This window comes from Emys orbicularis, chromosome 3 (genome assembly GCF_028017835.1).
Source record: "Emys orbicularis isolate rEmyOrb1 chromosome 3, rEmyOrb1.hap1, whole genome shotgun sequence".
NCBI lineage: Eukaryota > Metazoa > Chordata > Testudines > Emydidae > Emys > Emys orbicularis.
This window is the reverse complement of record NC_088685.1, coordinates 50058366-50081874: the sequence shown is the minus strand read 5'-3', so window position 1 is coordinate 50081874 and position 23509 is coordinate 50058366. Positions and strand designations below refer to the sequence as shown.

General features: G+C 42.6%; 2 protein-coding genes across 2 annotated transcripts in view; both read left to right on the top strand.

Annotated features, from left to right (window-relative positions):
- Window positions 1-23509, top strand: part of DST (dystonin) — a 434612-nt gene that overhangs the window by 330781 nt on the left and 80322 nt on the right. Inside the window, 5 exon segments of the mRNA XM_065400686.1 lie at window positions 432-927; window positions 1804-3272; window positions 18582-18743; window positions 20011-20181; window positions 21993-22159. Of these exon segments, the coding sequence (XP_065256758.1) occupies window positions 432-927; window positions 1804-3272; window positions 18582-18743; window positions 20011-20181; window positions 21993-22159 (2465 nt within the window).
- Window positions 12969-14405, top strand: LOC135875642 (uncharacterized). The gene has a single exon (XM_065400598.1). It carries the CDS (start codon window positions 12969-12971, stop codon window positions 14403-14405), a length of 1437 nt encoding a protein of 478 aa, XP_065256670.1.

Below are 23509 nucleotides of genomic sequence, written 5' to 3'. Positions count from 1 at the left end.
TTCTCACACTTCTTATCAAACTGTCTGTACTGAGCTATCTTGATTATCACTTCAAAAGTTTTTTTCTCTTACTTAATTGGCCTCTCAGAGTTGGTAAGACAACTCCCACCTGTTCATGCTCTCTGTATGTGTGTATATATATCTCCTCAATATATGTTTCACTCTATATGCATCCGAAGAAGTGGGCTGTAGCCCACGAAAGCTTATGCTCTAATAAATTTGTTAGTCTCTAAGGTGCCACAAGTACTCCTGTTCTTTTTACTTGTAAAACAACACTTTCATGGTGTGTATTAGAAATTAATTCACTTGCTCTTTAAATTGGGAGACTGGTGGCTTAATAATGCATACTAGCTACTGCTAATGAGAACAAATTTAGTTTGGTTGGAGAGGTTTTTCTGAAGTTAATGAATCTTTATTTACTCTCTCCTCAGATTTTGCTTAAGGAGTTTGATACCAGAAAGCCTCAGTATGAACAGTTAACCACAGCTGGTCAGGGGATACTGAAGAGACCAGGTGAACATCCTCCCTCTCATGAAATTGTGAAAAAGCAACTGGCAGCTGTGGCACAAAAATGGGACGGTCTAACAGGACAACTGAGTGACAGATGTGGTCAAATTGACCAAGCCATTGTCAAAAGCAAAGAGTATCAAAGCCTTCTGAGAAGCCTGTCTGATAAGCTAAGTGCCTTGGATAATAAACTGAGCAGCACTCTGGCTGTGCGCACACACCCCGATGCTATGAAACAGCAGTTGGAAATGGCTCGAGAAATGAAGCAGGAAATAGAACAGGAAATGAAAAATATAAAAGTGGCTCAGGCCCTTTGTGAGGAGCTGTCAGCGCTGGTTGGAGAAGAGTACTTGAAAGCTGAACTTATTAGGCAATTGGAAGGCATTGTAAAACCATTTACGGATATTGAGCAGAAAGCAGGTTAGTATTAAAAAGGGGGAAGACAGTAATGTAGAAATAAAGCAAAGAACTAATGGTTAAAGTTCTCTGGTCATTTAAAAATATCCTGTGTTTACCAAAATGAGCCTGAGCCATATTCCTAAATACAGCCAGCCGCCCAGTGTTGTGGATCCAAACTTTGTAGCTTGTCCCTGTGTCTATAAGAAGCTAAAACAATACCCTGGATCTTTAGGGGCCAAACTGAGGTGCAGGGAAACCAATAGTTGTATTTTTTCCATCTCTGCCTGCAAACCCAGCTCCCCCAACTTGAATCACCAGAATGAGATGCTATTCACAGTAGATTCTGCATAGGTTCAGAACATTAGCCAAACACAAGTTATGCTTTAGTTAAATATAAGTCAGTACAGGAATATCAGGGTGATACGTAATGGCCTGTGATATACCAGAGGTCCAACTAGATGATCTAATGGTCCTTACTGGCCTTAAACTCTATGAATCATGATCATCAGTGGGGCTCAGATATCTTGCCAGGTTTTGATGCACTCCGTAGGCTTGGTTACCCGTTGGTGGGGGGGCTTTTTTGTCATGATTGGCTCTGCAGAACTCTCTGCATCATGGTGGCCTCAGACCTCGGCTGAGATCCACTCCTCTGTAGTTTATTTTTGATAATGAGACATTTTATTATCCTATACACTATTTTGTCTGAAATTTGACTCTCCGTGTTAACCAGCAATTTCTAATGAAGAATGATGTGTAATAAAATTAATTGGGCAAACTATAATAAATATATATTACTCAGAACAAAAATATTTTCTTTTGGTTAGAAAATTACTCACCACAATTTTGGTCAGTAGCTAGTTGTAAAAATGACACTGTATATTATTTTGTTTCTTGCAGCTAATCACGTTCAGCAACTTCAATCAGCATATGCTACTTCTCATCAGTTCCAACAAATGTCTAAGGACTTTCAGACCTGGCTGGACAAAAAGAAAGAAGAACTGAACCAGGCTCACCCTATATCGGCCAACCTTGAGTCCTTGCAGTCGTTAATTGGAGAGCAGAAAGATTTTAAGCAGACCTTGTCTGACCAGATTAGTTCCTATGAAAAAATTGTTGCAGAAGGTGAAAGCCTCCTACAGAAGACTCAAGGAGCTGATAGGGCAGAGTTGCAGTCTCAGCTTGGCATGCTCAAAAGTAACTGGGATGAAATGAATAAGCAAATAAGAGAAAGGCAAGGTAAGTTAAGTACTTGTCTGGAGAAAGCCCTCAAGTACAAAGAACATGTAGAAAACCTGCAGCCCTGGATAGAGAAGTGCCAAAATAACCTGTCTGAAGTAAAGATTGTCATAGATCCTGTCGAAATAGAGAATTCTATTGCTCAGGTGAAGGCCTGGCAAAAGGACTTGGACAAACACCATAGCATGGTGGAATTATTAAATAATGCAGCCGACAGTTTGCTCAATGCCAGTCAAACAGATAAAGAAAGCATTACAGAAGAGAAAGTGGCATTGAACCAGAAAGTGGAAATGGTTACAGAACAATTACATAGTAAGAGGGAGACCTTGGAAAACATGGCACAAAAGCTAAAAGAGTTTCAGGAATCATCCAGAGAAACCCAAAGGCAACTTAAAAGTGCCAAAGAGCAGCTAGAAGTTCATGATGCTCTTGGACCCCAGGCTTGCAGTAACAAACGCTTGACAATGTTGCAGAGCCAGCAGAAAACACTTCAGACTTTAAAGCCTCATGTGGACCTGGCCAAAAAACTTGCCCAAGAACTGGTGGTAGAAGCTTCCAATTCAGAAGGTGTTGCTGACCTCTTGTTGCAAGCTGAGTCTTTAGAGCAAGAATACAGTACAGTCAGCCAGCAGGTTGCAGGCAAGTGTTCGTTCTTAGAGACCAAACTTCAGGGAATTGGCCATTTCCAAAACAACATCAGAGAGATGTTTTCTCAGTTTGCAGAGTTTGATGATGAGCTCGATAGCATGGCTCCAGCAGGAAGAGATCTAGACACTCTGTGGTCACAAAGAGAGGATATCAACAATTTCCTCAAAAAACTGGAAGATCTTATAACAAGTAATGAAAATGCCAATAAAACCTGTAAAATGATGTTAGCCACTGAAGCGTCTCCTGATCTAGTTGGTATAAAAAGGGACTTAGAGGCTTTAAGTAAACAATGCAATAAGTTACTGGACAGAGCAAAAGCCAGAGAGGAACAAGTGGAAGGAATTATTAGTCGTATTGAAGAGTTTTATAGTAATTTAAAAGAATTTTCCAGTCTGCTTGGGGGAGCTGAAGAACATGAAGAATCTCAAGGTCCTGTTGGAATGGAAACAGACATTATTAATCAACAGCTGAATATATTCAAGGTAGGAAGAACTCTTTCTTATTATTAGAGTACTGTACTACAAAACAATTTCTGAGTAGAACACTGTAATCCTTCACTTAATGTTTGAAAGGGGTTGTTTTAAGATTGGAGCTCGAAGGAGAAATGCTCCTACTCCATATCAGTCCCATCACTATGACCTGGAGCTGCTGTTTCTGTCCTTCCTCAGGTTCTGCATTTCCTCTTTGCCACATCTTGGTGAACTCTCATCCCCCTGCAGCCCAGCCTGCCACTCCCGCACTCCAACTCCTGTTCCCTGATCCGTTCTTTCTCCAGGCGCCAGTGATCCTCACTGTCCCTATTTCCCTATCCATGAAACCCAACCACCTCACCTCCCTAAGAGGTTTTCATCTTACTGACCTCCACACAATTTCCAGGTAGGTGCTTCACTAGACTTGCCCATACACCACATGGACCTGCTCTCTCCTCCATGGCTGCAGTTAGCTTCAGTCCTACAAACATGCATGTGCTCAGCTTTACTGTCATGAGTAGTCCCATCACTTCAGTGGGACTAGTCACAGTAGTACAGTTAAGCACATGCATAAGTGTTTGCAGGATAAGGCCTCTAGTTTCCTCCTCCTATTCTGACATTCTGTCCTCAATTCCAGCCTTTCACTCCAACTGTCCCTCCAGCTAGGCTCCACTAACGTCCTCTTCTCTTCTGCAAACATCTGCAAACCACATCCACCACTCTAGCCAGCGCTAAATTGGAATCTTGTGTAAATTAATTCAGGAAATGTCATTAAAATCTCATTTTCTTCCCATAAAATTAGGGTGTTTATCTTGGAATCCTTATCCAAAATCCCCTTCCCCACTGCTATGTATAGTTGTACTGTGTTCTGATTGGTGGCTGTTGTCCAGGTCAGAAAAAGCTGCAATTCACTGATGTTGCATGTATATAAATTGTAAAGTGCTTTGTGATGAAAGGTGGTACATAAAATATTATTATTAAACTTCAGCAAATGATATTTCAACACTCACGTAGCTGGATAAAAGTGGGCAGCCTTGGAAAAACATGGCTATAGAACATTATATTAATCATATATTTATAAACAACAGTGTTTTAAAAGATCATATATTTTCTAGTGACAGTATGGCAACATTCTAAATTTTTTGTTTAGCTTTGCAACATATGGTTTCAAATTCAATGCAGTATTGACTCCAAAGTTTGTGTGACTTATGTTAGCCTTGCTTGTTCTAGTTTACTTTATCATAAAACAGTCCTCTATAACATGAACTAAGTCGTATTCTCAAAAAGAGGACTAGAATTGAAGAAAAGTAATTGTACACCTTTCCCAGCAGAGGGTGCTTTTTTGCTTGTTTGGACTGAACAAAACAGTGTCAGGATATAAAACTGGATTCATTTTACATGCATTGTATGACAGTTTGAGTTTTACTGCTGACTTTATCTTCTATAAACTATGATCTTTCAAAATGCATAAATGCATACAAAAGTGTTGAAATAATAGTTATATTGTGAAAACATTCTAGTAGATTGTTAGGATTAAAATTGTACGCAACTCTGAACTGACCAGTATATATCAATTTAGAAACAGAAACAAATTGCTTCTCTTTGAACAATGTTAGTAAAACACTTGGAAAACAATAAGCAAAATGATTACGCTGTGATTACTATTGCTTAGATTGGTGCAATTGAACTGGGGCTATGATTTGTGATCTATATCAGGGCTTCTCAATCTTTTTCTTTCTGAGGCTCCCCTCAACATGCTATAAAAACTCCAGGGCCCAGCGCAGGAGGGGGGAAACTGGGGGCTCCGGGACGGGGTGGGCCCTCGGGCATAGGCATAGTTTGACTTCTATTTTGGGAGGGCAGGGGCTGGCGGTGGTTGGGCCAGCTCCACACGGCAGAGTTCAGGGAGGCAGCGCCACCTCCATCCCCTGACTCACCTTAGCAGACCAACCAGCCTGTCTGGGTTGTGTATGGTGGAGGTTCACTTACGGTACAGGGAGCGGGGAGCTAGGCACTGGGTGCGGGCAGGGGGTAGCTCAGGGTGCAGGGTGGGGGTAGCTGGGGCTGTGTGCGGGCAGGGGGTTAGCTCAGGATACAGGGAGGGGGGTAGCTGGGGCTATGTGCAGGCAGGGGAGTAGCTCAGGGTACAGGGAGCAGGGAGCTAGGCACTGGGTGTGGGCAGGGGTAGCTCAGGGTGCAGGGTGGGGGTAGCTGGGGCTGTGTGTGGGCAGGGGGTAGTTCATGGTGCAGGGAGGGTTAGTCGGGGCTGGGTGCAGGCAGGGGAGTAGCTCAGGGTGCAGGGAGGGGGTAGCTGGGGCTGTGTGCGGGCAGGGGAGTAGGTCAGGGTACAGGGAGCAGGGAGCTAGGCACTGGGTGTGGGCAGGGGGTAGCTCAGGGTGCAGGGTGGGGGTAGCTGGGGCTGTGTGTGGGCAGGGGGTAGTTCATGGTGCAGGGAGGGTTAGTCGGGGCTGGGTGCAGGCAGGGGAGTAGCTCAGGGTGCAGGGAGGGGTTAGTCGGGGCTGGGTGCAGGCAGGGGAGTAGCTCAGGGTACAGGGAGGGGGTAGCTGGGGCTGTGTGCGGGCAGGGGAGTAGCTCAGGGTACAGGGAGGGGGTAGCTGGGGCTGTGTGCAGGCAGGGGAGTAGCTCAGGGTACAGGGAGGGGGTAGCTGGGGCTGTGTGCGGGCAGGGTGTAGCTCAGGGTGCAGGGAGGGGGGAGCTAGGGGCTGTGAGTGGGCAGGGGGTAGCTCAGGGTGGAGGGAGGGGGGAGCTAGGGGCTGGGTGCAGGCGGGGGTAGCTCAGAGTGTAGGGAGGGGGGAGCTGGGGCTGTGTGCAGGCAGGGGGTAGCTCAGGGTACAGGGAGGGGGGAGCTGGGGCTGTGTGCAGGCAGGGGGTAGCTCAGGGTGCAGGGAGGGGGAAGCTAGGGGCTGGGTGCAGGCGGGGGTAGCTCAGAGTGCAGGGAGGGGGTAGCTGGGACTGTGTGCGGGCAGGGGGTTAGCTCAGGATACAGGGAGGGGTAGCTAGGGGCTGGGTGCAGGCGGGGGTAGCTCGGGGTGCAGGGAGGGGGGAGCTGAGGCTGTGTGCAGGCAGGGGAGTAGCTCAGGGTGCAAGGAGGAGGGTAGCTGGGGCTGGGTGCAGGCGGGGATAGCTCAGGGTGCAGGGAGATGGTAGCTAGGGGCTGGGTGCAGGCAGGGGAGTAGCCCAGGGTGCAGGGAGTGGGGAGCCAGGGGCTGTGTGCGAGCAGGGGGTTAGCTCAGGATACAGGGAGGGGGGAGCTAGGAGCTGTGCATGGGCAGGGAATAGCTCAGAGTGCAGGGAGGGGGTAGGTAGGAGCTGGGTGCGGGCAGGGGGTAGCTCAGGGTGCAGGGAGGGGGTAGCTAGAGGCTGTGTGTGGGCTGGGGGGGTAGCTCAGGGGGAAAGGGGGCTGGCTTGAGGGGCAGGGGGGAACCACCCCCAGCACTCACTGGCGGCGCGGTTGGGGCCGGGTCCCTGTACTTCCCGCCGCTGGTGAGTGCAGGCCCAGTCCTACTGCAGTCCTCAGGGGTGGAAAGGGGCGGGGCTGGGGCGGAGCAGGGGCGGGAAGAGGTGGGGCGGGGGCCATGGGGAAGAGGCGGGGCAGAGGCTGGAGCAGTTCGCAGCCACGCAGGGCACCAGTGCCCCAAATTTCCTGGTGCCCTACGCAGCTGCGTACTTTGCGTATGGGTAAGGACGGCCCTGGGGGGGAGCTAGGGGCTGTGTGCCAGGAGGGCTCCCTGTGGTCACTGCTCTCCAAGGGCTCTGCCGGCCACAGAGCTGGGCCCCCTGCCTGGGCGGCTCTTACCGGCTGCCCGCTCCGTGGCATGAGCCAGAGCAGCAGCTGCCTGCACTGCCGACTCCGGCTTTCCGCCTCTGACCTGGCTAAGGGGCGGGGCCTTGGGGCGGGGAGAGGAGAGGAGAAAGCGGGGTGGGGGGTGGAGCTGCCCTCAGGACTGCTCCACTTTGGCACTGCAGGGAGGGGGGGTGCAACCAGTACTCGGAACTTAGCCCCGGGGCTCCCGGCTTCAGTGCCAGGGTGGAGGCGCCGGGGCTCCTGGCTTTAGCCCTGTGGCAGGGAGAGGGGGGCACCAAGACTCGGGCTCTGGGTTCCAGATGTGGGGTCCAACGGCCCCCCTGAAACGGCTTGAGGCTCCCCAGGGGGCAATGGACCCCCAGTTGAGAACCACTGATCTATATGATATTTCCATATCTCTGCTGCTTTCAAAAGTGGTAGCCATTTAAATATAGCTCCAGGTTTCTTTAACCACAAAAAGTCTACACCCTGTGGTACAACTCCGAACAAGCAGGGCCCTCATGTGGAGGCAGTCTGACTAGTCCAGAAATAAAGGAGCTAGAAAATAGTACCCCAGCTCTTGTTTTTTGCACTCTTATATGCCTTGTGTCATTTTTACTCCTCTGGGCCAGTGAGCTAAATACCACTACAGTGGAACAGCAGGTATCCTTGTAGAACAGCTGTAGCAGCTTTGTACCACCTTATTGCTGCTCTTGAACAGCATTGTATTATAGGTAGGCACAAGCAATCCTTCACCTTCAGGGTGCAGCCTAAATGCCAGTGCTTGTACTCCCTGAGAGGAAGAAGCAACCGGCTAATGCAGCCTGGAGCATTCCACACCCCAAAGACGCTATACAGACATGTAGGAAGACAGAGTCCCTGCCCTGAAGAGCTTGTAAACTGAAAAAGTGTGATAAAGGAATATAAAATAAAGCATCTGCTCAGGGTAATAGCTGGCACAGATACACACAGAGATATAAGCTAAAATTTTATATGTAAGCTTGTATATTTGTTTGAGTTATAACAATTAGTTTTACGTTTGTTAGTTGGTTTTGGGTGGGCACACATTGGCATTGAAGTGGGAGTGAAGAGTTGTGGAAAAGATGAAGGGATTGTGGGAATAGGAGGTGAGCGGGTGCCAGGATTAGGAAATTTGAGGGGAGAGGAAATGCACAAGGGAAAGGGGAGAAAGGAAGGTAAGAAGAATGGGAAGAGAGAGTGAAGCTGGGCAGTTCAAGGGTTGCACTGGTAGGAGAGGGACAGGGCCAACAACCAGTGGCATGCTTCCATAGGGCTGTTCTCCCTGACTCAGCAATCCATAGGCCGAATGGCTCCAGCAGCAGCTGCTTTGAATGGTGCTGCACTTTCATGCACATCCACATCTTGTCACCTCCTCTGAAGTGCAGCTGTGGCTGCAAAACCACAGTCTCGTTCTTTATGACTTTAGCTTCTGTGGTCTCATAGAAGTTTGCTTCTGGGTGGATAGACTCATTCACACAGTCTCCTTATGCTCTTGATGGAAGGATCTTGCAGAATGGGCCAAAAGGTGCTTCTGTGGTTTGGCCAACTTTTGCAAGCAAAGAATAGAGCTTTGTGATATTTTTTGGTATCTAATATTAAAATTCACAATTGTTAAAGAAAAACTTATAGGTGAAGTGTGACTCATTGTATTTGCTCTAGATAATCTACTCATTTCAGTCACTGTGTAGTGTGATATCCAAAATGGGTACCACCAACTTTAACCGGCACTAGCAAATGGAAGTAAGACTTGCATTAACTTAAAATCATGTGGTTTTAATGTGAAATGTTTACATTTTGGGTGAAAGATTTGCTTTCTGTATGGCAATTGTGTAAAGTGTAGTGGAGTTCATTAGAAAGCAGTACCAGAATTGCTGCTTCACAGGATAAACCAAGAGAGAGTTATTTTGGATTTACATCAGTGTAACTGAAAGCAGAATTTGGCTCAGTGACTATAGAACAGGCAAAAAGGATCCCCGTTGGTATTCAGAGAAAAGTGATTAAAAAAGCAAAAACAAATAATTTGGTGTTTCTGTTCAAAGCTGTTTTAATCTCTTACAGTAGCTGGCATTTTGTGTTTTATGGCATTTGTTTCATTCAGCTTTGTCACAGATTTTTGTTTTCAAATAAAGGATGCAATGAATGGATCTGAAACAAAAGGGAATTCCAGTAGGTGGACTTGCTGTATTTAGTTACGCTGATTCTACGTTCTGTTTTCTTTAAAAACAACCAAAAAACTTTAGAGATGAGCCTGAACCAACCTCCTGGATTTGGGATCACCCAGAACTTCTAGCATTTAGATCTGAATTCATAGCTAGGTCCTATCTTAAAAAACAAAAATAAAAAGCTCATTCAGAGAACTATCAAATTATTACATGCCTCAAAATCTTTCCAAAATGCTTCATTAATTTAATTAGCAAACCTTCCCAGCTTTCCATTGAAAATACATAGAATTGTTGTTAGCTTTCATCACTGGATGGTTCTTCCCCTCCCTTCCCCCATCCCCAAGAACAATAGCAGTGCAACTATTAAAGGTTTTCCTTCATATTTGCAGTGTCCCTAGAAAAGGATGGTTTCTAATTGGACTTCATAGGAATCTTAACCTTGATGAATATTCCTGTTGATGAGTTTGAACTAAGAGTTTAATTGGTTTATGCTTATTGCGTCCACTGTGTTCTCTGACTATTACATTGAAGCAAGATAGTGTTTACTCAACAATCTGAGGTTTATTTTCGTATATTTAACTAAACAGTTAAAATCCAAGGATTTTTTTAATGTACTGATTTGCAAATATTCCATAAAACATCATAGATCCCTTTCAGAAGGTTAACCTCTCTTTACAACGTATGGGAAACAAAGAAAATAGGGTAAAGAATTATGTTTTGATTATTAATCAATCTAATTTTCTAAAAACATCAACATGAGAAAGTAACTAATACTTATGGAAGTAGCATTAGGTTATTCAAAAAAGGTCTTCATTTTAGCTGGTCAAAAATGGGAAAACCTTTTACAAAAATGTTCACAAAAAGTATTCCTATTTTTTCCATTGAAAAATCAAAACTTGGAAATTCTGGTCCTGATTCTGTCCTGTTAAAGAAGGTACCGCTCCCTTTGAATTCATGGGATTTTGTTTGTGGTTGGTCTGGTGGGAATACACACTATTGATGGGACATCAGAAGAGTAACCATGCAGGTTACATTTTTCTAATTTAGAGAAACCTGACACTTCAGTCTTAAGATTAATATCTCTTTGACATAGTTTAATATGTCATGGCTGTGTTTAATTTTATGGGCACTGGAGACTTTATTTTCTGTGATAGCTGTACTTACCAAAAAAAGGCAAAATGCATGAAAGAAAAAGGACAGAATTTGTTTCATACCCTTTTACCTTTTGGTATATATCTGAGCGTACACATATCTTTATATGACATTTTTTTCTTATTTTTAAAATGCCCTTATAACAAAAATGTATGTAATGTTTTTATTTCCTAATGTGCTTATCTAATAAAACTTTGGTAGATTTTATTCAATAGTGCACTGTTAAGTTTTAATACCAAATGCCATATGCTGCCCTTAATCTATGATTAAAACTCTCACTAAAATTGATACCAAATATCAAGAGCAGTATAGGGCCCTGGTCAATAATAGTATGCAAATTAGTGTTAATGAAGAAGCAGCTTGTACATAACCTCTTTAATAAGTGTGTTATGTGCCAATCTCCAATCTCTTTGGATTTACATTTGTTTTAAATTGACATTGTCAGGTAGTTTAGACACAAAATGTAGGAGTTCCTTTAATGCCTTTTTAACTCTTTGGGAATCAGGACCCTAATATTAATATAAACATTTTCATTATTTTTTATTTTAGTTTCAATAGAAATAGGCTTTTTTTTTCTTCTGACTTAAAATTTCCCCATCTAGCATTTGCAACTCAGACATTGCAACATTGTGCAATTGTATGAGAGTCAGAAAGTGAAAATGAATAGAAACAAAAGCTGAAATTGATGCTGATTTATTTCCATTTTCCAATTTGAGTGAAATATAAAAACTATACAGACAGACTAAATAAAGTCAAATTGGATTTTTTATAACATTTTTGTTATAATTTCAGATTTTATCAGTAAAACAGATAAAGATACATCTAAAGATTTAATTTTTAACATGACAGTATCCCTTTAAAAGATGACACTATTGGGTTGTGTGTTGAACTGTAGACTGTGCTTAAAAACTATGCATATCATCACCAGAAATCCATGATGAACAAATAAGAGGTTTGATTTGTGTTAATTCAACATACTGCACTGGATTGTTTTTTATATAATTAAGCAAAATAGTGCTGTTTCTGGTGGTTTGAAAAAATGTTCTGGAAATTTGGTCTGTGTGGTGTCAGGTTACCTAGCTAAGCTGTGCCATGTCAGTTTCAACATTTTGAATTAATTAACAGTATTTCATTGTGCTTCTAAGCAAACCAGGTCCTCCACAATTAAAGAATGCATTCTAATTTACATGATGTCATCACCAGCTAGTTTGTTATAGTTTGGTATGTTGAGTCTGGAGGTTCCTCCCACTGAAACAGCTCAGTCTGTTTCAGAGACAAGACAAATGGTAAAAGTGAAAAGATGACTAAGAAGTTAACTGTTAAATCATGTGAGGCAGAAAACATAAGGGGGTAGAGCTAAGAGGTCAGGCACCTACTAATGCTTGGCCAGAGTAATACTTTGAGAACGAATGGGATAGTAGCAGATGTTGCCTAAAGAAAAAAAAAGGGTGTTTCTTTAAGCTCAGTGTTGGGAGGATGCCTGTCAGTTCGTAAGAAACCAGGGAGAGCTGGAAAGCTTATCAGCTACACTGGATGGTACATGCAAGCGTTCATTGTTGGATTTCCTTTTATGCCTTCTTCTCTACAGCTGCACTTCAAAATGAAGACAAAACGGTGACCACAGTCTGCCAACGACGGTTTATAGTTAAGTCTTGCTGAATTTAAACGGAACATAAATCTGCTGTGCCTTAGGAAAAGAAATGCTGTAGTTATTCTGCGCTGCAGTTGCCTTAAACAGGATAACAACTTTCCAGGAGGATATTTTGAAAATGAATAAAAAAAAGTTGTTTTTCTAATTACTAGTTTAAAGGGCTGTTTGATTGCATTCGCCCGACTACCTAGAAAACTGTTTTCCTGTGGAACTTCTGAATACGCCACAAAGAAGCTTAGTACAAGAAGAAAATACACTGCCTTTCAGATTAAGGTTATTTATAGCTACTGCCAAAAAAAGTAAAGGACTTTTTTACTATTCTTACTATTCTGGATTTAACTTATTTTTCCCTGAAGATTTTCTTTGTGCCTTGGTCTAAACTGTACACAGCTACTGTGGGATCTTTCTTTTGAAGCTTCTGCACCATGTCTTATTTATAAAAGGAGATGGAATTCTGCAAACCATTTAAATGGATTACAGTTAATCGGTCACCTACAGAATGTGCTGCCTACTATAATGCTTATTCATTTGGAAGGCTTAATCTGGAGATTTAAGATACAAATTTTGACCTGCAAAAAGAAATGGAACATTCTGTGGAATGTTATGCGTATTTGAGACACTGTTGGGTTTTTGCTTTGTTTTGTTGTTATATTGACAGACTTCTGCTCCTTACTTACAAAAGCACTTTATATTTTAGGAATAAAAATTAAATAAATCACAGCCTGGTAAAGTTATAGTTGCTTTTGCACTGATTATGACCTTAACCACCTCATAAATTATGACGTAGATTTTGTATATGTGCTAAAGGCAAGTTGACTGTAGTTGTTCAGTTCAATAATGTTTTTCATGTTTTTCATTATATGTCACACTTCCTGAAAGCAGAGGCATAGTAGTATATTTCTGTAAATACTTTCAAAATGGGGAAACCGCTTAGCAGGCCAGACTGTTTACGTCAGAATCCTCCTTGTGTAGGGAAGGGTGAAGAAGATGAAGATCTAAATATGGAAGACTGTTACGTTCCTCAGAGGTCAATCTATGACACAGTGAGACTGAATGAACAGATTGATTCAGGCTCCAAAGGCAGCCTCTCCTCAAGACATTTCACAGATCGGACTTTACCATATAGTCATAGAACACTGGATATTAGTACTTTGTGCCCCAATGGTGCCCTTACTTCTTCCAGTGTATTTGAGCTCAGAAGTCGCGAAGTTAACAAATTAGATGAAAAAATGATATTTGATGCACTTAAACTGAACAGTGATATAATTCGAACTGCTGGATTACCCAAAACAAAATCTCACACAGAAAAGAAAGAACATAGAAGATCATGGAGAATGTTTGTTCCACCCAATTTTGCAGACTGTGCAAATAAAAGTGAATGCTCATTTGTTGAAACTGCTGATAGATCAGATATAGCAAAAGCAGGCAAGTGCAAATGGGGCACTAATTCCCTCACCTCAGAAGAGGATGACTCTGGTCTATGCAGCCCTCCAACAGAAAGAGAAGAAAAACAAGACCCATTATTAGCAGGAGAGCAAAGTCAAGTCAGAAGTATATCTTCTGCAGAATATATCCATGTAGTAGGTCAATTTAGACAATTTTTTCCTGCTATTTCCAGTAGTGAACAGCTCATCCCATTGCTTGATTGCAATAGTGCCCCTATTGAAGAGAGCTGCAGATTGACTTTACATGATGTTTCACAAACAGAAAAAATAGTGCAAAGTAGTCCTCAGAAATGTGAAAATGAGGAGACAGGGACCAAATGTTGCTACTCACAGAGTTCTTTGAAAGAGAACATCATATCAGATGCAGAACATCTCCAAGGTCATGGAGAAAACCATTTTACCGCAGACAAAGGAAAAGTAGAAAATGAGTGTGAAGTTGAAGAAATGAAAACACATGTCACAATGATAGAGGGGGACTGTGTGGATGATGCACCTCAGCATTTAGGCATGTATTATGCAAGTATTGCTGTTAATGCTAGCGACACAGATTTAGCAAAATATGAGATTTTGTCTGATGCAGAGGAATCTAGTATAACACATACAGATTCAATGGAAACAACATTTTCTGCTCAGGAACAGGAGTTAGATAATACCATAAACTGTCCACAAGCTAACCCAATGAGAATGAAAAGGAATGTCTGGACTACAGGAACCCACATAGAAACCTTGGATACAGTCTGCAATGGTCTATTGTCTAATAAGGTAATTCAAAACAAAAGGGTCTTGGAATCATTGCAGCAAAGGCCAAAAATTGTTCGTTTTGTTATCATCAAAGTGACTGATAGAGTTTCTGATTATAAAGTACTATTGCATCTAGAATTTTATTTTTCATTTACTAAGAAAATCTGATTACTAGCACAATTTGCCTAGCACATTACAAGATGTCAGAAACTGGTGAGATGCTCGCTTTAGTAAAAGAATGAGGGGCAGTTTCTGACAGGCCTGATTTCTTCCAGCTGTTTGGTGCATGGCTATTATTGTCCAGATGGTGTTTGTTACTCTTCATTTGGAATGCTTCCACTGTGCACTGATGTTACCATTCAGTTTTTACACAAATTGTGGTTAAAGGCAATGCCATTCAGTGACAGTTCTGCCTGATTTATTCAGCTTGACCAGTCTTACTCATAAAGGTACAAATAACGGTATCAGATTATTGTGGTTTCCAAAGTACATAGATTAAAGATTTGTTGCATGTACTGAAGCCCTTTTTCCTGAAGCTGCATGCCAAAAAGTGGATCTGAAGTTACAGTAGTGTTTTACAAGCACAAGATCTTATAACATTTTCTGAGTGGTGGATGAGGAGAGAAAGTAAAGAGTAAAGCTTTGTAATAAGTAAGGGGTGTTTGTCAAGTCTGTAATCTTTTTCTGCCCACTCTGCTTGATGTTTGAACTATTTCAGGGTTTGTTGCTGAACCGTTGTGGTAAATTACCCTCAAAGATCATTTTAATTTATTTTAAGCTTATGCATTGTTTACAAAGAGATGTTTTTAAAGGACAAGTTAGGGCAAAAGGCTCAGCCATCAGTTGTAGTGCACTGCCTTTGAAAGATAAGGAGTTTTGGAATATAAAGGAAGTCCTTGTTATATATATATAGTGGTTATCCCAACGTAGGAAGAAATGCTTGCTACTTTCCTTATTTTGCAGCAAAAGGGAACAGCGAGCTTGTTGGTAGTTGTAAATATTCACCAAATTGCTGTACAAAATTTGTAGTTTGCTTGCCATTGTGATTAAGGTTTTGGAAAGTGAGTGTAGCGTTACCAACTGTCTGGAATTGGACCGACCTGGCTGATTTTTTTATGGATTTGCCAGTTGCCAGAAAAATAACTTAATCTGCCGGGTTTTTTTATAATTTAATCTGCCGTGGGTCATTTGCATTATAACCACAATACACTGGGATATCTAATGTTAAAAGTTTCTGTGTCCAGCTAAAGATGCTGCAGTGCTCCCACTTCACAGTTTAAGTGATAACAGATCAAAACTGTTAAAAATATATTTTTTTATAATTTAATCTGCCGTGGGTCATTTGCATTATAACCACAATACACTGGGATATCTAATGTTAAAAGTTTCTGTGTCCAGCTAAAGATGCTGCAGTGCTCCCACTTCACAGTTTAAGTGATAACAGATCAAAACTGTTAAAAATACACCAGCTGTCTGCACACCAACACGCAAGCGCATCCTGCATGTGCGTGAGAGAGGGTTTGTGTCATGGGAGAGTGAGGATATGTGCAGTGTTGTCAATCTTATCTATATGTGTTATATCTCTAGATACTATATAAGTGGCTGTTGAAGGGAGGGGGCGGTCTTGAAGTTGCCTAGTGGTTGAGGTTGCGTCGGGCTTGCCTTGTGTGAGCGGGGGGGGGAATACCACGGTTTTTGCATTTCAACCCTAGGTGTGCATAAACCCCAGCGCTTTCTTGCAGGTGCTCAGTGTATTTTCTGCAGCCTCTACAGTGGCATGTCAAGCACATAGAAATTTGCTCCGCCACGTGATATCTGTGTCTTTAAAACACATAATTCACCACAGGGTTTTTAGTGTCAGAAAAGGAGAGTAACTGGTATGCTGAAAGAGCTTCCTGCTCTTCAGGAAGCTGAAGAAGGTTGCTTTGAAAGCACTAAACCTAAAACAAAACTGTTGCTGAATGCCACTATAGAAGGATTTAGGGTCAAAAGTTGAGCATTCTTTACCATTGTTTATTCATCCGTTATTTTTCACTTGTCTATGTAATTAATGCGGGGGCTTTAGGCCAGTTTCTGAACTCATTGACACTGGAGTCACTTCAGAGTAATTCAACTGAAATAAATTGAGTTAGCCTGAATTTACACTGGTATTACTATGATAATAGTCTGGTTCTGCAAAGCTTAAATCCAATCATAGACAATAGAACTGAGAGAACTACTTAGAGCCCATGCAATCTGCAGAACTGTCCTATATAATAATTACGGCTACATTTTAGTCACGGGTATTTTTAGTAAAAGTCAGGGACAGGTCACGGGCAGTAAACAAAAATTCACGGCCCATGACCTGACCATGACTTTTATTGAAAATACCAGTGAATAAAACTTGAGGGGGGCGGGTGGGATCCTGCCGGGTGCCCCTGCGTGCTGCCTTCGCCTGCAGTCACTGCCCCTGCAGCTCCCATTGGCTGTGGTTCCCGGCCAATGGGAGCTGCGAAGCCAGCGCTCTGGGTGGAGACAGAGGGGACGGGGATGGTGGCCCAAGACTGCCCCAGCAGTGGCCAGTGCACTTGGTGCAGGGGCTGCCCAAGCTGCCTCTGAGCCAGGTGCACCGGCCGGTGCAGAAGTCATGGAGTTCATGGAAAGTCACAGAATCCGTGACCTCCGTGACAAACTCGCAGCCTTAATAATAATGGGTATCTGCTGTTGTGCTGCTGCACCCACCTCCATATTCCAGAACTCATTTGCATTTCCTAAAACCTAACCTAAAAATTATGTTTCCTTCCCTAAATTTAGGCTGTGCCCCTTGTCCAACGTTCAGAGACATTGCCCAGTTTGCTCCCTTGATATATATTGTTAGTTTTCAATTCTTTTACTTACTTTTATATTGTCACTGTATCTATGGACCATGTTTATATCTCTCTGAGCCTGCTTTGTTATTTTCTAGATGTATCTCCCACTGTCTCATGAGTTCTTGTATCAGGTTTGTTGCCCTGCTTTGTATGTGTTCTAGTTTTCTATCATCCTCCTGAGCTGTGTTAATGTGAACTATATACAGTGGCCACATTATGCCTAGGGTTGCCAACTTTCTAATTGCAGAAAACCAAACACCCTTGCCCTGTCTCCTACCCTGGCCTTTCCCAAAGGCCTTGTCCTTGCCTCACCCCTTCTCCGAGGCCCCACCGCCGCTCACTCCATCCCCCCTCCCTCCATCGCTCGCTCTCCCCCACCCTCTCTCACCACTGGGCTGGGGCAGGGGGTTGTGGTGTGGGAGGGGGTGAGGGCTCTGGCTGGGGGTGCAGGCTGTGGGGTGGGGCCAGGGATAACAGGCTTGGGGTGCAGGAAGTGGCTCTGGGCTGGGGGATGGGACTGAAGGTTTGGAGTGTGGAAAGGGGTTCAGAGCTGGGGCATGGGGTTGGGGAGCGGGCTACGGGAGGAGTTTGAGTGCCTGAGGGGGTTCCAAGCAGGCACATGGGGTTGGAGCAGGGGAGGAGGTCTGGGGTGTGGGCTCCGGTCAGTGCTGACCTCAGGTGGCCCCGGCATTTCCTGGGGACAGAGGAAGTCCGTGCGGCTCCCAGGAAGCGGCAACATGTCCCTCTGGCTCCTACGCGGAGGGGCTGTCAGGGGAGCTCTGTGCGCTGCCCCCGCCCCAGTGGCGGCTCCACAGCTCCCATTGGTTGCGGCGTTCCCAGCTAATGGGAGCTGCGGAGCTGGCGCTGGGGGCAGCGTGTGGAGCCCTGCTGGTCGCCCCTCCACCTAGGAGCCAGAGGGACATGCCGCCACTTCCCAGAAGTGCTCACCAGGCACTGAGCCTGCCTGCCCCACTGCAGCCAACCAGACTTTTAGCAGCCTATTCAGCCGTGCTGACTGGAGCTGCCAGGGTCCCTTTTTGTCCGGACGTTCCAGTCAAAAACCGGACATCTGGCAATCCTAATTATGCCTCGTGAACGCAGGCACGTTTGCACTGTGGAAATTGCACTATTTATACCAGGACTGAATTTGTCCCAGTATCCCAGCTGCAATCACACCAGGGTGGTTGCTCACATCCTAGTTTTACATGAAATCTCCTTCTAAACAAAATACAGCATTTGGTTTTTAGAGGTACAGTTCTATAGTTGGTTGGTTGGTGGTGTACTGTCAACTTAGATTTTTTTCAACTTTAATGGCATTGATTGTTTTTAGGATTTTCTTTACTTCAGTAAATATCATTTCTTTTTAATAATGCTATATAGCTATATGTTAGTTTTCAGTACTAAGATTTTACTCCCAATATCCACATCACAGTTGCTTATGTTCCACGTGTTATCAAACAATAGTTCAGATGTGCCGTTGGTTTTCCACCTGCAGGTATTCCAGAAAGAAGAGATTGAACCACTGCAAGTTAAACAACAGGAGGTAAATTGGCTAGGACAAGGCCTTATTCAAAGTGCTGCTAAAAATGCTAGCACCGAGAACCTTGAGCATGACCTTGAAGATGTTAACACCCGATGGAAGACTCTCAATAAGAAGGTTATTATTTTGTATATTCACAAAATCAATGTTTGCCTTCCTTGTTTAGTATTTTCCCCTATGTGTCATCTTTCAAAAAACAGGACATTAAAATATGTTCATGATAGTCATGGATTCTGTTACCTTAACAGAGTAACTTTCTTTGTAATTTTCTTAAAAATATTTGTGTCAATAGGTGCCAAAGTATGGTTGTCATTTCTACAGTTCTGTCCATTTTTCTGTAGGCTTATTCCTGGCATTCTTAGTCAGGAAAGGTTCCCTCAGGACTCTTTGCTCCCCTCTGCATATGCAGAGCAGGGACGAGTTTAATAGCTCAAGTTGTGTGGAGAAGGGATGGAGGTGAGACACATATATGGGAAAGGTAGCTACATGTTTTTTTCTCAACCATGTTGTAGTCACTTCTCTCTCTCCTTCATCCACTGTGATTCTTTCTGTATTCACATTCACCATGGTATCAAAAAGTCTCTTCTATCATGTTCGTATTCACCATGGTATCTGAGCATTTTCCAGTAGTGCACTAAGCGGCAATAGGGCTCAGCTATGTGTTGCCAGTGGCATGTTCCCTTTAATGCACATCAGAGTTTATGGTGCTTTAAGCATTGCAAGTTACCCCTACTCAGAGGAGCAACTTCCCCCTTGTGTCATTCCTATGCCGTGAAAGGTTCTTGGACAGCAGGTGGGGATGGGATGTGGCAGGGGTGGGAGGCAGGAAAGCTGCTCATTGTCACAGATTCCACCTCGGAGGAGCACTGATGCAGTGGAGCAACAGGTGTCCATGGTTCATGGATATGTTTTCTACTTCCATGCCTTTTAAACTGTGAAGGGAGCATTGTCCCTAATGGGGAGTGCAATTTGGGGTCCTTGGCTGAGTCCTGTTACAAGGAAGCCCTTGTAAGTAAAATACACAATTCCTAGAGGCATGTTTCACACCACTGTATCTCACCATAGTATCACTGTAGAACATAACTGTACAACACAGGAGTATTATTTCTACTGCATCATTGGGATAATATAGTTTACTGGGAATCAACCTCATTCCTTTAAATGGAAGACCACAGCCTAAGAGATAAGTGCCCTTGTTCATAACTACAGTGGTGGAATTTTAAAACGATGAATGTGAGTTAACTTCTACACAATGATGAAGAGGTATAAAAATGAAAATACACTACAGTAATAAAGACAGCCATTCTGCAAGCCTTGGTTAATTGGCAGAAGTAGGAGGGGGGGAAAGGAAAAGTGAGTAATACTCTCTCTGTCTTTCTTTCAGGTTGCTCAACGAGCTGCTCAGCTGCAAGAAGCTCTTCTCCGCTGTGGAAGGTTCCAGGATGCCCTTGAATCTCTGCTTAGCTGGCTCATTGATACAGAAGATCTAGTGGCCAATCAGAAACCCCCATCTGCTGAGTTCAAAGTTGTGAAGGCCCAGATACAGGAACAGAAAGTAAGTGAAACTTATTACTGTAGATTCAGATTCTCTCTCTGCTTCGGTGATGATAATGAATCCCCAATCTTCACTGAAGCAGAAAATCTGCTCAAGTGTACTGTATTACAATCAAGTGTATTGAAGTATTTAATGCAGCTGTGCTTTCCATACTCTATCTTCTGGAATTATGTGGAGGGGTGTGACATTTCATTGTAGAAACTGGGCTCTGATTCTCCTTCATCTATACTTGGATGCAAGTGCAAAATCTAGCAAGTTAAAAACAAAAAGAATGGAGGCATTTTAGACACAAAGCAGAAGATAAAAATCAACGTTTGGTTAATGGAGAAGTAGAAAATGAGAAGGGATAGAATTTTCATTTTAATATTTGCAAAGCGGTATTACAAACAGTGGAGCTAACCACTCTAGACATGAGCAGCATGTAGTAAGTGCCTAAATCCCACTGTCTTTGCATCCTCAGCCAGAATGTTGGTTCCCCAATATTGGTCATCTCCAATGTACGCAATAGTATGTGCTGGTATAAGGAGGGCTCCAGGGATTATCATCTCTTCTAAAATTTTCGTAACTAGAGAAGAAGTGGGCATAATGCAGCTCATGGACCAAATCACTGCATGCAATTCTCCAATATGGCCCAAAGTCATTCTCATATTTAACGTAGAGGCACAGTCTACAAAGCCTGAAATTGCAGCATGCAGTAGAGCATTGTGTGCCAGTAATACTGCAGAGACAGAGAGGTGGAGTCCCTCCAGCCAACAAAGGAATGGTGGGAAAAGTAGGGAGATCATCAAGTTTTAGACAGAAATATGGAAGACTCTTGGGGGAGAAACTAATTTACTGGGTGAGGTCAGTGAACCCAATTTTCAGGCATCCCAGACATGTGATCAGTGGAAAATGTAACTGCATGATCAGAGCAGTTGAATTCCATTTTTTGACATAATTTTTCAGATAATAGTGTATTTTCAAGCATTTTTTCAATTGTTATTGATTTAAGTTTTTAGTTGCACAAACTTATGGGTTTTAAGCATTTTATTTCTATTTTTATCATTTACATGTTCACAGCTGTGTGAAACAATGCAGGGGCAGACAATAATTAATGACAGTAGATGTTGAGATTCCACAAGTTAAAGCTTTATAACCATTAAAACAAAAAATGCATCACTTGTCAAAATATACAAAGTAAACAATATCCTTAAATCAAACTGCACTAAGTTCTCAAGCAGCATTTTTCTTACTTTGCCTGTCTGTAAATTTCAGTTATTATCAATGGAAATATGTTTTCATCTCTTTTGTATGTAGGGTGAAATCAACAGTTACAGGTAAACATCTAAACCTTCTAAGCCTATATATGTTATCTGCACTTTACTGAACCTCAGCAAACATGCAGTTTTTCTATAAATGCTCACACAAATTATAATAATAAAAGCTCATTAGCAAATACAGTGGATATTAAATGTGACATTTTCCCATATGCGTATGCACCAGTGAGGGCTGCCACACATCTTCGTCACACAAAAACCAATTAATACACTCATTTACAGGGAAAGGTCTTTTGTGGGGCGAGGACTTGGTGGATGTCTGCCACTTTCAACGGATAGAGAAACAACTAACTAGCTCAAGTCAGAATTAACTCTTTTTACAATATTGGCATTTTCATGGTAATTCAAGCATCTAATATTTCTTTGCAATTGTCCTTTTAAGCAGAGTGTAAATTTTTAACAAGATCTTGATGAATCTGCCTCCTTACATTTCCACAGCTGTGTGTTGATTCAGTTGCTTCCTAGCAATTTGATTTTTGATTGCTTTACCTCCAGCTTCTCCAAAGGTTACTGGATGACCGCAGACCTACCGTTGAGGTAAGCAAGCGCGAAGGGGAGAAAATTGCAGAGTCAGCAGAACCTGCTGATAAAGTGAAGATCTTGAAGCAGTTGAGTCTCCTGGATAGTAGATGGGATGCATTGCTCAGTAAAGCTGAAACAAGGTATTTGAAATTCTTTCATTCCTTTGAGAAATATGAGTTCAGCAGGGGATAGATGACTAGAAGCAGCATGTGGAACTTCATAATCTAAGACTTCATAAGCACTATTTTTTTGTTGCTATGTCAAATTTATTGTGCCCTGATGATAATATATATAAAGCTGATTAGTAAGAAAAGCAAAAGAAAATAGCTTGAACAGATCATTAGCTATTTAAAAAAAGTTTTACTATCCTGAAAAGCTAAAATGAGATACTTTAGTGAGATCACACATACATCTTCTGATTATCTGAAACACTACACCTGCATTAGTATAGGCAGAATGTAAATTCCTTGGTGGAGAAACCACATTCTCTCTGTTCTGTATGGCACAAAACATGCAATCAGCTCTCAATAAATATGGTTCCTTAGAAGTCTTAAGATCCTGAAATGTGGCTAGAAAGGGAGAATATTACACTTCTCATTTTCAAATCAGGGTTATCTGAAGAAATGGATTATTGGTCCGGATCCTGTGAGTTGCTGAGCTCTTTATTCAAGGTGCTGGGCTCCCTCAACTCCCAATAAAGTAAAAAAAAATAGTGCCACCATCATGCTCAGAGCTGTGCAGACAAAATAAGATGACACAGTTCCTTCCCCGAACAACTTACAGTCGAATTCTAATATCATTACAAAATTCAGATACACATAACACACAGGAAGACAAGTTAACATGAATAGTGCAAGTGTCTTTGGAGGGAGCAGTGTTTGAAGAGCTTTGCAGAAGAAGTGTGCTTTCAGAGGGAAGATTTGAAAAGAGATCACTTGGTGCTTGAGAGGAGGAAGAGAGGGTGCTGTAAGCATGTGAGATAGCATGGATGAAGGCACAAAACTGAGGGGGGAGACAGAGGCAAGGAGGGTGGTTAGGTAAGACTGAAAAGAGTGTAGATGTATAATGTTATGCATTACAATGCCAAACAATGAAATACTTTTATCTGTATACTATATTATTGGGATTGAGATTCAGGCATTAAGTTTGTTTGGACTCCTCTGACACTCCCTAATCTTTCTAGCTGCCCCCATCTATCCCTATTGTTATTTAAGCCCTCGTTTGTACACCCATAATAATAATAAATAATTAATAACTGGATTACTTAAAGAAATTAGTAGATTCAGTTAATAGGCTATTATACCATTCTGTGTTTAAAAAAAATACAAGGATCCATGACTCATTGACTGAAGTAAACGTTAATCTCATTTAATTTAATATTATCATACGAGTCTGGTGAAATTTATTTTCAAATCAAATTACAAGTCTGTCCAGTCCATCTGTTTAGATACAGGTTCATCTCCATAATTCTTTGATTACACTTCTGAAAA